Source organism: Talpa europaea (genome assembly GCF_964194135.1).
Source record: "Talpa europaea genome assembly, chromosome: 9".
Lineage (NCBI taxonomy): Eukaryota > Metazoa > Chordata > Mammalia > Eulipotyphla > Talpidae > Talpa > Talpa europaea.
This window is the reverse complement of record NC_140076.1, coordinates 10,738,332-10,752,912: the sequence shown is the minus strand read 5'-3', so window position 1 is coordinate 10,752,912 and position 14,581 is coordinate 10,738,332. Positions and strand designations below refer to the sequence as shown.

General features: G+C 52.0%; 1 protein-coding gene across 1 annotated transcript; it reads left to right on the top strand.

The window, feature by feature from the left end:
• Nucleotides 1–5,625: 5,625 nt before the first annotated feature.
• LOC311177016 (group IID secretory phospholipase A2-like) lies at nucleotides 5,626–10,929 on the top strand (the record flags this gene model as incomplete). Its single annotated transcript, XM_084242723.1, has 4 exons — nucleotides 5,626–5,677; nucleotides 8,598–8,742; nucleotides 9,410–9,516; nucleotides 10,784–10,929. Exons 1-4 carry the CDS (start codon nucleotides 5,638–5,640, stop codon nucleotides 10,927–10,929), a joined length of 438 nt encoding a protein of 145 aa, XP_084098849.1. The 5' UTR covers nucleotides 5,626–5,637.
• Between the last annotated feature and the right edge of the window lie 3,652 nt (nucleotides 10,930–14,581).

Sequence of the window (14,581 nt, the reverse complement as noted above, 5' to 3'; positions counted from 1 at the left end):
ATCTAATTTTAAAAGATGAGCAAAAGATTCATAACAGACTCTTCACCAAAGAAGATATAAATCTAAAATAAATCAAATTAGACCCCCCTCCACCAAAAAAAAAAACCCTTGGTATCCTTAGTTATCAGAAAAATTAAATTTAACGCCACTCTAATATCAGAGGGCCTAAAATTAAAGAAAACAACCACCCCACATTCTGGTGATGATGTGATGCCACTGAAACTCATATACTCAGGGGATGGGGGAGGATGTAAAATGGTACAACCACTTTAGAAAACAGTCTGGCAGTTTCTTATAAAGCTTACACCTGCCAAATACACAGTCACTCCATAGCTCAGTGCTTCCCCCGAAGAAAGGAAGTACAAGAAAGCCACTTAAATGTTCATGGCAACTTTATTCTTAATAGCCAAAAGCTATAAACAACCACATATGCATTCACTGGGAGACGGGTCAAATCCGGAAGCTTCTAGCATGTGATTTGACTTCCAAAGTCACAAGGGGATGGACTTTAGGAGTCGAGGGGATGTTTCCTATTGGGACCAGGGAAGTGTACCTCTGCCAAGACTCACTAAATTTGAAATGAGTACATTTTGTTTTATGTAACAGTAACTCAATACAATGGACTTTAAAAGAAACTTTTTAAGAAATACATTGTTTCTACACTTACAGCCAAAAATATTGCAATATGCTCAGTATTAGATATGTGTGTATATCTATGTTTAAATATTTGTAATATATCTATTGATCTACCTATGGAGAGAGAGAGAGAGACTGTTTTCCAAACAATTCCTGATCTTTGAGCTTTGACTATGGAGGAGGGAGGGAGGCAGGCATCAAAGACTATTATTTCCACTTTATGGAGGCAGAAACTGAGGCAGTGAGCTGGGAAGGCTGTGGCTCAGCCCTGTGAGTCAGGGCAGGCGGGGCTACAGGTTGTAGCCTGCAGCCAGTCCCTGAGACCTGTTTCTGCCCCTCAGGGACTGTGTGTGTGCTCCATGGGAAGGAAAATGGAATCAGGCAGAAGAAGGCAACATCTACCAGCGGTTCACCTCCTCCAGGAAGCCCCCGTGTGCATCCATGATTCTCTCCAACTCTCCTAAGATCTGGGGCCAGCATAACAGAGTACCACAGACTTGAGCCTTAAATAACAAAAATTTATTTTCTCACAGTTGTGGAGGCTGGAAGTCCGAGATCGGCAGGGTTGGTTCCCGCTGAGGGCTGTCTCTGTGGCTTCCATCGGCCATCTTCTCCCTGTGCCTTCCAGCCTCTTCCCTCATGGTCCTCATCTCCTCCTCTTATGAGCACACTGGTTATACTGGACTAGGACCACCCTAATGACCTCCTTTTAACTTAATTACCTCTTAATTACTATCTCCAAAGAGAGTCCCATTCTGAGGTACTGGGACTAGAACTTTAACACGTAAGTTTGAGGGAGACCCAATACTGCCCATAGCAGCATCCCCTGGGGGAAAAATCAGACTTGGGGTGAGGAGATTGGGTGTGGTCTGTTGAGAAGACTCATGCCCCTTTGGAGCCCCACCCACTCTGTCTGCAAATGGGACAAGAAATACCAACATGCAAATTAATCTGTGGGAGGGAGCGAGCCTGTGGGAGCCGAAGCAGGGTGGGTCCAGGGAGTGAGTGGTGTCCCTGGGGCTAGCCCTTTCACAAGTCTACCCATGCCAAGGAACCCCAGGGGAATCCTATTAACAGAAAGAAATGCCTCTGGTTCCTTGTCCCCCAACAAAGTCAGCAGCCCCTCCTCCAAATAGTCTTACTGTTTTTTTCTGGAAGGCTCTGGAGGATCTTCTGGAGACCTAGGTTATCTCACAGTCTTCTCTGCTTCCCCTCCCCCACCCCACTGCTGTTCACGGTAGCCTCAGCACCCACAGCTGCAGGTTCTCAGGTGCACGGTGCAATCAACCTCCCTTCCAGCCTCAGAGCCACACCATGCCCTGAACAGAGGAGGGGCAAGCCCCAGCCCATCCCACTCCTGGTTGACATCTTCTGTCCCCTGGACCCCCCTCTGAACCCTTTCCCGTGACCATTGCCTGTGCCCGGAGTTTCATCAGGGCTCACTCCATCGGGCTCAGGCCAAATCCACCAACTGCCTTGGTTTCTACCATCAACCCGCCATTTTAACTCCTCAGGCTCACAATCCGCCTCCACACAAATGGCTGTGAGGCCCCCACTGGCACCCTCAGAGAGGCCACTCAGGCTCCAATCAGCCTGAAAGTGTCTGGTCCCTCTGGGGACACTGAGAGTTCCAGCGGGCAGGGACCTGTCTTCCTTCCTCTCTGCCGCCTAACAGTGCGCTGAGTCAGCCTGGGGACTAGCACATAGTAGGTGCTTAGGAAAGGCCTGTGAGTGGAATCATTTGCTGGGTTTCTGTGGGATTTCTTAGAGACATAGTCTTTACCTAGCGCAAGATAATACTAAACACAACACCTGGTACCATTATTAAGCATTTACTGTGTACAAAACCAGCATCATCTATGCCTCATAACTCAGCACCTCACAAGAACCCCTCTAGATGGGCCTCTAACTCATTTAACCAAGGAGTAAACAGAGGAGGAGTCAGTCTGACCTGAGACTCCTTCCGAATGTCCAAGCTCTGCAGCCCCCAGCACCAGCCAGATGCAGCTTGAGGAAGGTGGGTGTGGGGCGGGCCTGTCTGAAGGCAAAGCACAAACCTTGAGCCAGGACCATCTCCGAGCTGCTGAACTAGGGCTATTTCAAGCAATGTTGAAAGTACATTCTGTGGTCACTAGTCTGCACTTGAGCCACTAGGAATGGACTGAAAGGTCAAAGTAGGAATCCCCCTGTTGTGTGTTGACCAGCTCTGTATCACTTAGAAATAAGTCTCTGGTCCGAGCTGTGCAGTTAGATAGTTTGCTCAGCCCCTTGTTTTTAATCAGAACTTTATACTCTTTCTTCCTGGGAGAGGGTGGGTATCACCAGACAGCATGCATTTATGATCACCTACTATGAGCTGGTCATTTAAACTGTAATCATGACCACAAGCCTATTGAGGATGCATCAGTGGCCCCAGGGGATGCCGGTCTTCAGTGCAAATTCAAAATCTAATCTGGCTGATACCAAAGCTGGAGTTTTCTTTCTACTATACGATCTCAGTTCACAATCTAGAAGCCTACCGGACATTCTAGCAGGATCTCTGAAGTCCTTCCCACTGAACTTTGAGCCCATTTGCTGTGATGAGCACCAGCACCATCACCTTCATCATCTTCCCACCATCATCACCACCATCATCAGCGCCACTCAGCTTAATGGAAATATGACTTACATACAGGAAAATGCAAAAATTAAAAACGAATAGCAGAATAAATGGTCACAACGCGAATACACCAGTGTAATCAAAAGAAACCAAACCAAAGAAAACAAAAGAAACAAAACATTGGCAGCTCCCGGAAGCCCTTAGTCAGCCCCAGTCACCACCCCGTCTTCGGGAGACTGCCGTCTGGACATACAAAGGCACGAATTAGCTGGGCTGCGTGGGAAGGGCAGGTCAACAGTCTGGCGGTCGGTGCCCTCTGTGTCTGGCTCTTAGTGTTCTCTGCTCCATCAACATCATGTGTGTGACTTCCCCACGTTGTGGTGTGTGGTTGTGGCTCACGGGTGTGGTGTTATTTTGCAGTGGCTGTCCCCCGTCTATCCATACAGCGGCTGGCGGGCTTTAGGATGGTTTCCCGTTTTAATCCAGTGTCTTCAGCCTCTGTGCAGCCGGGGAAGTGATCACTCTCCCACGAACGAATCTCAGGTCTCCTGTTTCTAGTCTCTCCCCAGTTTCCTTCCCTGTAAAATGGGATCAATGATATCTCCTTCTGGTGTGGCTGGGAAAATTAAACCAGATAATCACCCTGTGGTGGAGGCTTAGCAGAAAGTAGCTATTCTTTTTTTTTAATAAGATTTATTTATGCATATAAGGGTTGGGGTATAGGCCAGAGGTGCAGGGGGTGAGAGGATTCACCAGAGACAAAGTGGGGAGCAGAACAGGCAGACTGACTGAAATACACTGCTGAGGGGAGCAGCAGGCGAGACAGGAGAAATGTGCTGCGTCATGTGGGTCATCTCCCTGGCCGGGGATCGAACTTGTGCTGCAGTGGCTGCGGATTGCTTCATAGTGCCGACACTTAACCCCTTGCATCACCAGGGAGGCCCAGAAAGTAGCTATTCTTGATAGAATTTGCACTCCAGCCTCCGAGCCCCCTCCCACACCTTTCCTCCCACCACCAGAGCGACTGTGGCCTAACAGTGTCACCATGTGTTTCTCCTGTTGTGTCCAGGGAGTGAAAACATGAAAGCTCACAACTGCTGAAGGTTTGCAGGAGAAGAGGAAAGTGAGAGGAGCTGGGTTTCCCCAGAAGTTTCCACACCGGATCTCTGCTGTGCTCTGGCAGGGCAAGAGAAGGAAGGGAGAGAGCTGAGATTCCCTCACAGGAAAGAACAGAAGAAAAGGTGATAGATGTATTTATTATAAGCAGCGATGGTGCAGATGGCAGAGAAGACCATGTGTGTGGCCACCACTCATTTATTGAGCTCGAGCTGCAGACCAGGCCCTTCCTACGTGCCTTGTCTGAACTCCAACAAGCCTATGAAGTAAGTACTGTTTGCACCCCACTGTTACATATGAGGAAATGGAAGGCATAGAGGTGAGGCAGCAGTAATGTTGGGCTGGGGGGCAGGGTGGGCAGCCATGACCCAGGCTGTCTGGTTTTGGGTCCCCCCGCCGCTGCCCGTCCCTCTCTTTCATGCAGCGGTGCATCTCATGCACCAGGGTTGTTAGAATGGCATCCTCTATGCGATGAAACTTGGCGTGGGGAGCCAGGTACAGGTGACCTCTAACCCCGCAGCAATCGGAGGAGGGCGGACGATGGTCTTCTGACGGTGCCCATTCCCCAGACAAGGAATGCAGAGCTTGTGAAGGTGAAGTAAGGGGCCCCACGGCTGTAAGAGCTGGAGCCAGCATTGGAACCCCAAATCCTGCCTTGCAGAGGTGCCTGGGGCTCTGGGTATTGGGACAACTGGTTTTGAGGCCTCTTTGTAGCATCAATAGCTTGTCTTCTCTAGGGATAAGCCTTCTGGCATCAACAAAGGGTTTGTGGTCTTCATGACTTTTGCCCAAATGACATCAGGTGTGGGGGAGCTGAGATGTGCCATGTGCCCCCTCACTGCCCAGAGCTTGCGACTGTTCTAGAGATGAGAATAAATTGTGTCACTGAAAGGGGTGATGATCACGTGATGGGACGAGGCTCTGACGGACCACCCAAAGCGGTCGTCACAACAGGCAAAGGAATCAACTCACCAAGATCGCCTGACACAAGGCTCACTCATGTCAAATGTATTTCAGGAAAAAATGTAGCTGGTGCTCGATGAGTTCCTAAATAATTAAAATATTTTTCTTATTTATGTTTTCCAAATCTTCAGTGCTAACTATGTATTTCTTTCGCAATCAAAAATAAAATTCCCCCGTGTCAGAAAAGAGGAAACAGGGGGAGCATGGGTGACCTCCACTTGAGCTGGGCGGGGGCAGGCTGCACTTGGGGGGGGTGTCCCTGATATAAGGGGCTGCCTACGAGAAGTGGGCTTCCAGGGTTTCTCCTGCTCCGTGCTGGGATCATGGAACTTCCCCTGCTGTGTGCACTGGTGATGTTTGCTGGTAAGTGGGGACAGGATTGGAGACTAAGAGGGAAGCAGGGGTGCAGGTCGGCCCTATTTCTCCTTCCTAGAGGAGTGACTGCTCTGATCCCCAGTGTCCTGAGTCCCCAGAACCCCAGTCCTCCTGGCCTCTGCCAGGAACTATCAGCAGCTGCCTAGCACAGTGGCTTCAGCCTGAGCTCGCTCTGGCCAAGCTGTGTGTCCCTCTGGACACTGTGAAGGTGAGGAAGTCGAGGTTTGGGCCTGGGGTCTGCTGGCATTTTGGACACAAGCTGCAGAAATGGATGTCTCCACCTCACCTTACTCCCCCCTATTCCCTGGGCCCATAAATCACATCTTTTCACCTCCACAGAGCTCCGTGTTCTCAGAACTCTCTTGTGTCCACTACCTCGCCGGAAACCAAGAGGATTCTGTTAACTATTGGTGGCTAATGGGACCATTTCCTTTCTGTCTTTAGCAGATCAAATGTAAAACTGTTGTTCTTAGCAAATTGGCTTATTTGCTTCTTGATCCATCTCGAGAGCTCTGACTGTAGACTGTAGACTGAAAGCTCTGACTGTATTTTTCTTTCTTATTTACATTTTATTAGGAAAAAGAGAATGAAAAAGAGAGGCCCCTGCATAGTCACAGGCGGGCAGGAGGGCTGCCTTGGACTTGCATTTTTAAATGTGGTTTTATGTTCTTCTGGGACTTCAAAATTCATAAAAGGAAACTATTTCCTGGTTACAGTGAAAACCATTAGGAAAACTGCAATCGCGCTGCAGGAATTCACCTCTCAGACCTAAAGGCAATATAGATAAAGATCAAACACACCAAGGGCTGGCACCAGCATCTCCCTGCAGTGCAACCATGGCCACATCACCCTACCTCACTGAACCCTCATCTGTAACTTGGGCATTCTCCTCATTGGGGTGTTCAACGAGAAAATGAGAATGAGAAAATGAGAAAACACACTCAGGGTGTTTAGCAAGTAGAAATAATAAGCACATAATAGCTCAGCACACGGAGTGTGCAGGAGGAGGAAGCCTCCAGAATGTGCCCTCCCACAGTCCCTCTGGCTAACTGTTGGGAGAAAGGACTCCCTTCCTCCCGTTGGCAGCCAAGGATGGGGAAATCCCAAGACAGGAATTTCTAAGCTAAACCAGTTCACCTAAACCCGTATCCATAGATTGAGCTCCTTGGTTTTTCAGGGCTGGGGTTGCCTCACTGTAAAATGACAGAGCCCTCCCCAGAGTACAGTGAAACAAATTAAATTTATTGTCTGCCTGGGAGGGAGAGCCGTATCGCTCAGGTGTGACTGTGGATTTCTGAGCTGAAATGGAAAGAGCCAGACTTGGGGCAGAAGAAAGACAGGGGTTGGGGAGGGGCCCAAAAGGCAAGATTCTGAACGTAGTCCCGGGTGGCCCTCAAGGGATTGAGCCTCTTTGCCATGGTTACCCTTAGGGTCCTCATCACTGAATCTGGAGATCTGGAAGCCTGGCATCCCTCAGCAGCACAGCTGAGGCTCAGCAAGTTGCCCCTGGCCCAGCCCGTCTAGCTAGGGCCACTGTCAACCAGGAGGTGGCCACATGATCTCCACCCAGCGGGCCATGCTGGGACACAGCAGACCTGTGTGGACCAGACTGCACCCCCCACCCCACCCCATCACCTTAGGCTGCAGCCCAGGGGCATCTGCTGTGGCCCTGCCCTTGGACCCTCCCAGGCCCTCTCTCCCACCCTAACAACCCCCAGCGTAGGACTCACGCCCCTCCCAGCCTCCCTCCTTTGCCTGAGGTTGGGGGCTCCATAACCAGGGGCCTACGCATCCCAGACTCCCTGAGAAGCTGGCTCCATCTGAGTTCTTGAATCATCGCAGGAAATACATGCACATTTCAGCCCCCTTCCTATCTGGTCTATTTCTCCCAAAGTCTTCCCTGAATTCATTGACTCAATATATTTTATTTCTCCTAACTCAGCATAATGCTTCCCTCTCTTCCAATAAAATTAATTCCCCTTATGGTCAATTCTAACTAACAGCTATTATGGCTGAAATGAAAAATATACATGAAAATCGTTGGTTTCTAAATCTCACTGCCTCCCAGGAGAGCCACGTTTGCTCCAGGATGCAGAAGTGGGGGGGGGGGGGTGGAGGGTTCCAGAAGGAGCCTAAGGCCCAATTACTCTTTTGCCTATAGAATGGAAATGCAGCATCCACAGGTGGAGGATGAAACGACTGCCTTGGGTTTCGAGCCCAGCCACTGCGGACTGGAGCAATTTACTGAGCCTAGGGCTGCTTATTCATAAAATGGGAATTAAAAAAGAATTCCTTGTGCCAACATTGGCTGTTTCGTTTTAATAAATGTACCACAATTATGTAAGGTGGTAACAGTAAAGGAAACTGGGCACCTGAAGACCCTCTGTGTGATCCTTGCAACTTTTCTGTACGTCTACCCTGTAATTCCCAAAGAATTTATTTATGACAAAAAGAGTATTTATCTCGGGCCTCCCCGGTGGCGCAGCGGTTGAGCGCTGGGTTGCGAAGCTGCCCGCGGCCTCTGCGGCGCCAGTTCTATCCCCAGCTGCTCTCCGGCCACCGGAGGAGGGTCCCACATGGCGCGCAGACCTCTCCTGCCGCCCACTGCTCCCCTCAGCAGCGTACTTCGGTCCTTCTCCCTGCTCTGCTTCCCGCTCTGGCTCTGGTGAATTCTCTCACCCTCCTGCACTTCTGACTTGTATAAATAAATAAATAAATCTTTAAAAAAAAAAAAAGAAACAGTATTTATCTCATGGGGTGGATGGGATCAATGAGTTGATCAGGAGGAGACCGAGGTAAGCCTGCGCTCGCTGTCATTCTATTCATCGCCGTGGTGTTTGCAGTCACCAAGGCTGGGTCCAGCCAGGGCTGAGATCCGTGCCTCCCCCGTTGCTGGGTTTCTCGGCAGGTGTGGTTCCAGCCCAGAGTGGGATCCTGAACCTCAACAAGATGATCAAGCACATGACCGGGAAGATTCCCTTCTTCTCCTACTGGCCCTACGGCTGTTACTGTGGACTTGGCGGCAAAGGCCAACCCAAGGACGCCTCGGACTGGTTGGTAACCCCTCCTGGCAGGCCCTGGCAGCAGTTCTGTCCTCTCCTCTCCCCTGGACTCTTGCCCCGCCTCTCCCTTGCCTCTCCATCCCCTCCCTCATTCCAGGAATTCATGATCATTGTGCTACCGCTAGGAACTCAGCTGAGAGCCAACACAATCCTGGAGTCCCCTGGAGGCCTCCCTTGCACTCCCAAGCCCCATCTTCTTAGAACACCCACCCACATGCCCCACTTGCCCCTGCATGCAGGTTTTCACCATCACCTCAGGTGATCTTCACAACCACCCTGGGAATCAGCCAGAGGGGGTTGAGCACAGGCCAGGCCCTGGGTCACCTCCCTGATCCATCACAGACAGGCTGTGTGGCCTTGGGCAAGTGGCTTGGCCTCTCTGAGTTTCACTTTTCTCATCTGTGAAATGGGAGTAATACTAATACTTCCATTACCAGATGGTAGTGAGGATTAAGAGGGAATTGTAGATCAAGCAGGATCCTGGTGCGTCGAGTCCCTTGATCATCATGTCAGCTAGCATGACACAAGAACAGAGCCCACGGCCTTGACAGTGGACTCAGTTTTCTCCTCTGGGGTGGGGGCAACCAGAGCAGACTGAGCCAAGGACCCATCGCGCAACTGTGCCCCTGCCTCCTTCACTCCTGCCCTCTCTCCCCAGGTGCTGCAAGGTCCATGACTGCTGCTATGCCCACCTGAGGCACCATCAGTGCCGCATTCACTGGGACCATTACAAGTACAACATTTCCGAGGGGAACATCCAGTGCTGTGAGTGCCTGGGCCTCGGGGCTGGAGGTGGAGGCGAGGAAGGGCGTTCTGGCACCCTCTGTCTTCTTACTCTGTGACGATGCACAAATCACTCGACCTCTCTGTTTTTCTCACGTGTCCAAATGACCTATGGAGGAAGGGCAGGAATGGAGGAGGGAGTAGGGAGAGGGCCAGTGGCGACTTTGACCCCTTCAGGATCTGCTTGGATCCCAGGCCCACCCTGGGCCAGCTCTATGACCTTGAGCATGTTGCTAGCCCTCTCTGAGCCTCGGGGTGCTCACCAGTAAACTCAGGAAACAGTAGCACCCTACCCCATAGAGTGAATGCAAGAGCTAAAAGGAGAGCAGGCGGAACCAGGCTGGCGGACAGAGTGCGGGCCTGACAAACCGCACAGGCCACGAGGTGATTGTCACGGCCTCCTTCACGGCTGAGCCTCCCAGCAGCCCAACACAGGCCCAGCTGCCCTGATCGCCATTTACAGACAAGGAAACAGACTCAAGAAGTGCCTGCCCAGGGTCACACGGCACAGCCACTCACCTGGGCTGGAACCAGCCTCACCGGCGAGGGGACAGTAGCAGGTCCTAGGGCCGTGAACTGAATGGGTTCATCCTGTCAATTGAGGCTTTAATAACAAGGCCCGCAATTTGTTGCGCACTAACTATATGATCCCTTTACCTTCTTACCTTAAGCAGCAATTCTCATGATGCCTCATTATTCTCACATAATGAAACTGAAGCCCCACGGGCCCTCGTGGAGGCTCAGAGACTTTGCACCTCCTGTTCCCTCTGCCTGGAGCCCTGCCCCCCCCCCACTGCTGCTTTCCCTAATGGGGTGCAGACCCTTCAGATCTCCACTCAAAGGGCTCCCCTGCACCGACTCAGACCCTGCTCTTTGCAAACACGTGGCTCTGTGTCTGTCCAACCTTCCGCTAGTGTCTGATAGTCACGTGTGGTTCTGAGTACCTGCCACCCCCACAAGTGTGACTCTTACATGTCTATTTTAATCACTCTTTGCACCCCCAACCCCATTGCCCCCCTCCGCCACCTGACAGGTGCTCACTGGCTTCTCGAGTGCATGGCCACATGAAGGAGCTTTCAGGGAGATCATGGCACATGCTCAGGGTCAAGAAGTCAGAGTCCAGGCAGCTGTGCTGGGTGCCCTGAAGCTAGCAAAGATTGCCTTGGCCACAGAGGGGCCTCCTCCAGGCCCCAGCCCCGGCCCTGCCTCAGGGAGGAATGGACACTGAGCCCCCTTCTCCTCCCCACAGCCACCAAGGGGAGCTGGTGTCAGCAGCAGCTGTGCGCCTGCGACAAGGAGGTGGCCCTCTGCCTGAAGCGTAACCTGGACACCTACCAGAAGCGCTGGCGTTACTACTGGCGGCCCCGCTGCAAGGGCCCCAGCCCTGAGTGCTAAGAGAAGCTGCCCACCGCCCCATCCCCCTGTGCCATCCTCCCGCTCAGTCCTCCCACTCTGCGCTCCGAAGCTCCAGCAGGATGCTGCTGTGCACCCCGGGATCTAGCCCCCACCCTTCAACCAGCCTGGCTCCTTTAAAACACTCTCTGGTGGAGGGAGGGACTCGGCTTCTCCCCCACCCCTGCTGCCCCTCTAGGACCTTCCAGACCCTCTGAGCATAGAATGGGAGCTTAGGAAAAGCCCAGACCAGGAGCCCAGGGATCATGTTTTGTTTGGGCCAAAACAGCAGACGTGGGGGCAGGGTGTGGGGGGTGAAGCAGCGAAGTGGCCTGCCCTCCACCACTCCGGGTTTCCTGGGCCCAGCCTCAGCCCCTCCAATAGACTGTCCCAGCTACGTTGAGTGGCCTCTCCAAAGGGTAATTCCCAACACCCCATGTCCTCCCCCTCCTTGGGATGGGGCCGCTCACACCTGTTCGGGACCCACACACTTAGTGCTGTGTCCTTGTGCCGACCTGGGCTTGGAGGTCCTTGTGTTGGGGAGCCGGGGGTGCAACTGAGACTCAGCTGTGTCCCTAGTGTCCAGCACAGTGCTTGGAACCAAGAAGGGGCTCCGTAAACCTGGCAAAGGGCTGGGTGGAACGCCAGCTGGTTGCTCTGGCTCCAGTGCACAAGCACAGCCCACGTGTCCCGCAGGCCCTTCCGCCAGCTCCCAGGCATTGCCCCAGCGGCCTCTGCTGAGAAGCCCTGCCTGCCTATTGTTCCAGGTGGATTAGCCCTCCCCAGCTCCTCAGTGCAAGGGCTGCTTCCTATGAAAAGCCTCTGCCTCATTCCTGCACCCCGCTTCACGGGCTCACTCCCTCCTGCCAGTACCCCCAGCATCTATGAGTCTGCAGCTTACAAACCACATCTTGTGGCTTGTCTGGGCTTCCCTGAACCCTCCTGTCCTCACTACACTGACGCTCCTAGAGGATGGAGACCACGTCTGCTTCCTCTTTGCTTCCTCTGCTCCCCTGTGTATAATGGGCGCTCAATTAATGCTTGTGGATCAAATGATCCCAGTGTGGATAGATGGGGGTTGCAGTATAAGCGATGGGTGTCCCACCCAGATCCCCTCCAGGCCCAATGCCCCACCCCCGAGCTAAGCCAGGCGTTGGCTGCCAAGAGCTCACGTCTGACTCCTTCTGTTAAGCATAACTCTTGTCTTCTAGGAGCTGCCTTGCCCAGCCTCTGCACCCCACCACACCCACCTCGAACTAATGGCAAGGGAGTATAATACCAAGGAGGGGTAATTGCCTGTCCCCCCCCCACCCCCGCCTCTATGCAGGACCAGCATTGCCTGCCCTTGAACTCATTGGAGAATTAGGCTAAAAGTCTGGAGGCACCTCTTTGCTCAGCTTTGGGCCTGGCCTAGCCTGTCTTCCTTGTTCCCTTACAGGTTCCTTCTCAATAAATCTCTCACTTGCACAAGAATCTTCATCTCAAGCTTGGTTTCTAGGGAAACTGACTTTAGATGGATGGATGGATGGATGGATGGATGGATGGATGGATGGATGGATGGATGGACGGAGCTTGGCTGGCTGGCTAGATGATGGATGGATGATTTTTTTTCATATAAAGATCAACAATCTGTCACTCATATGTGATTAACTGTGTTTCTAGCAAAACGGGGCTAGGGCACCAAGAACCACCCATACGCTCCAGCCTGCGACACACATCTGTAAAACAGCTGGCCAACCAATTTTCCTTCTACCTGAAGCTCAGTGGTTCATGTGAGGCACCACAGCAAGAATTAAAAATTACGGGAGGGCCTCCCCGGTGGTGCAGTAGTTGAACGCTGGGCTGCAAAGCTGCCCGCAGCCTCTGCAGCACTGGTTCGATCCCCGGCTGCTGGCGAGGGTCCCACATGGCGAGCAGACCTCTCCTGCCGTGCCCGCTGCTCCCCTCAGCAGTGTACTTCGTCATTCTGCTCCCTGCTCTGGCTCTGGTGAATTCTTTCACCCTCCCGCGCTTCTGACTGTACGCAGTGCATGTATAAATAAATAAATCAATCTTTAAAAAAATAAGAATTATGGGAGCTGGGTTGAAGCTCAAGTAATATGCTGGCTAGTCACGTGACCTTACACGAGGATTCTCAGTTACCTCAGTGTGAAAAATAGATGAAAATAAGAAAACAAGACAAGTGTGAGTGTTAAGTAAGATCAATAGATATTAAGTTCTTTGCTCAGTGCCTGGAACACGGTAATCCCTCTTCAAATATTACCTGTGTTACTGTTGTTTCCTGGTGACCGTATTTGAAGTCACTCCCAAAATAAATTAGGAGGAAAAAAATAGTTAATCAATGCTCGGCTCTTTCTAGCCCATTCTTCTCCATTTTTTGTGACCATGCAAGCGGTGTCAGATCCATTTACACAAGACCTGCTGCCAAGAGCTGGCGTCCCTACATGCCCAGCAGAGCGCCCGTGGGCCAGGTTCTGTGGCTCTGTGACAGGAATGAGTGTGTGATCTCCATCTTCCAATTGAGCAACCCGAGGCTCCAAATGGGGACAGGAACCTCCTGAGCAAACAACCAGCAAAAGCAGAGGCAGGTTCCTCCCCCAGACTCTTCCCACTCTGCTTCCTGGCGCCCTGTCCCATTGTATTGGTCAGGAAGCTTCCAGATGAAAACTGTGACTCAATGAGCCTCAACAAAGAGGGCATTTATGACTTCACATGACAAGCAGTCCAGAAGGAAGGTGGCTCTTTAGTGGCTTGATAATGACATCATCATCCAGTTACTTCCCTGTCCATGGCTGGTGCCCTCACTGGGTTGGCTCTGCACGCTGGCCAGCAACTCCAGGCTCCAGGATCATCCTCAAGCCAAGAACAATGCCCTCTAGCAGGGGTAATTGTCCACTGCTGTCTCTTCCTGGGCCTCATTTAAAGTACTTCCTGTACACAGCAGATCACCCCTGAGGGTTGGTCCCTCAAACCTTAGTGGCCCAAGATGATGGGATCACCCTGATTGGTTTAGACTCCTCAAGATTTGTTTATCCCTGAGAGAGGATGGAGGCAGGTGGCTGCCATTGGGGCTGGACGGGCAAGCTCAGGCCTGGAGCAGGGGCAGGGCTGTGCTTGGAATGCTCCCTTTGGGGAGTGCAGCATCCAGTGCAGGGCCTATGGGCACATAGTAGGGGGTCAGCAGATACCTGTTGAATGACTGAATGAAGCTAGTTTGGTAAAGATCTGGGACTTTGGATCAAGAGGTGACTGGGCCTCTTGGTGGGATCTCAGGGCAACGGACAGAGTCCACAGAGTTAGGACAGACCCTCCCACCCAGAGTTCTCACTCTGGGCTACTTCCCAATGACTGACATTGGATAAAAGGCACAGGCAGGTCTAGTCTCCGCCTGCGTGGAGGACAAGATCACTGTGATTCCTCCTGCCTCCAGGAAAAACTGCGTGGGGAGTGACAGCATTGAGCCCCTGATACCAGACACCTGCAGTAACCACTCGCCCACTCCTCTCCACTCTCCCTGGGACAGTGCATTTTCCAGCTACAGAAACTGAAACTTGAGGATGAGTCACTTGTTGATAAGTGACAGGGCTGGGATTTGAACCCAGATCCCCCTGGCTCCAAGGCCACGTCTCACCCTACCTCCTACACTCTCGTCTGG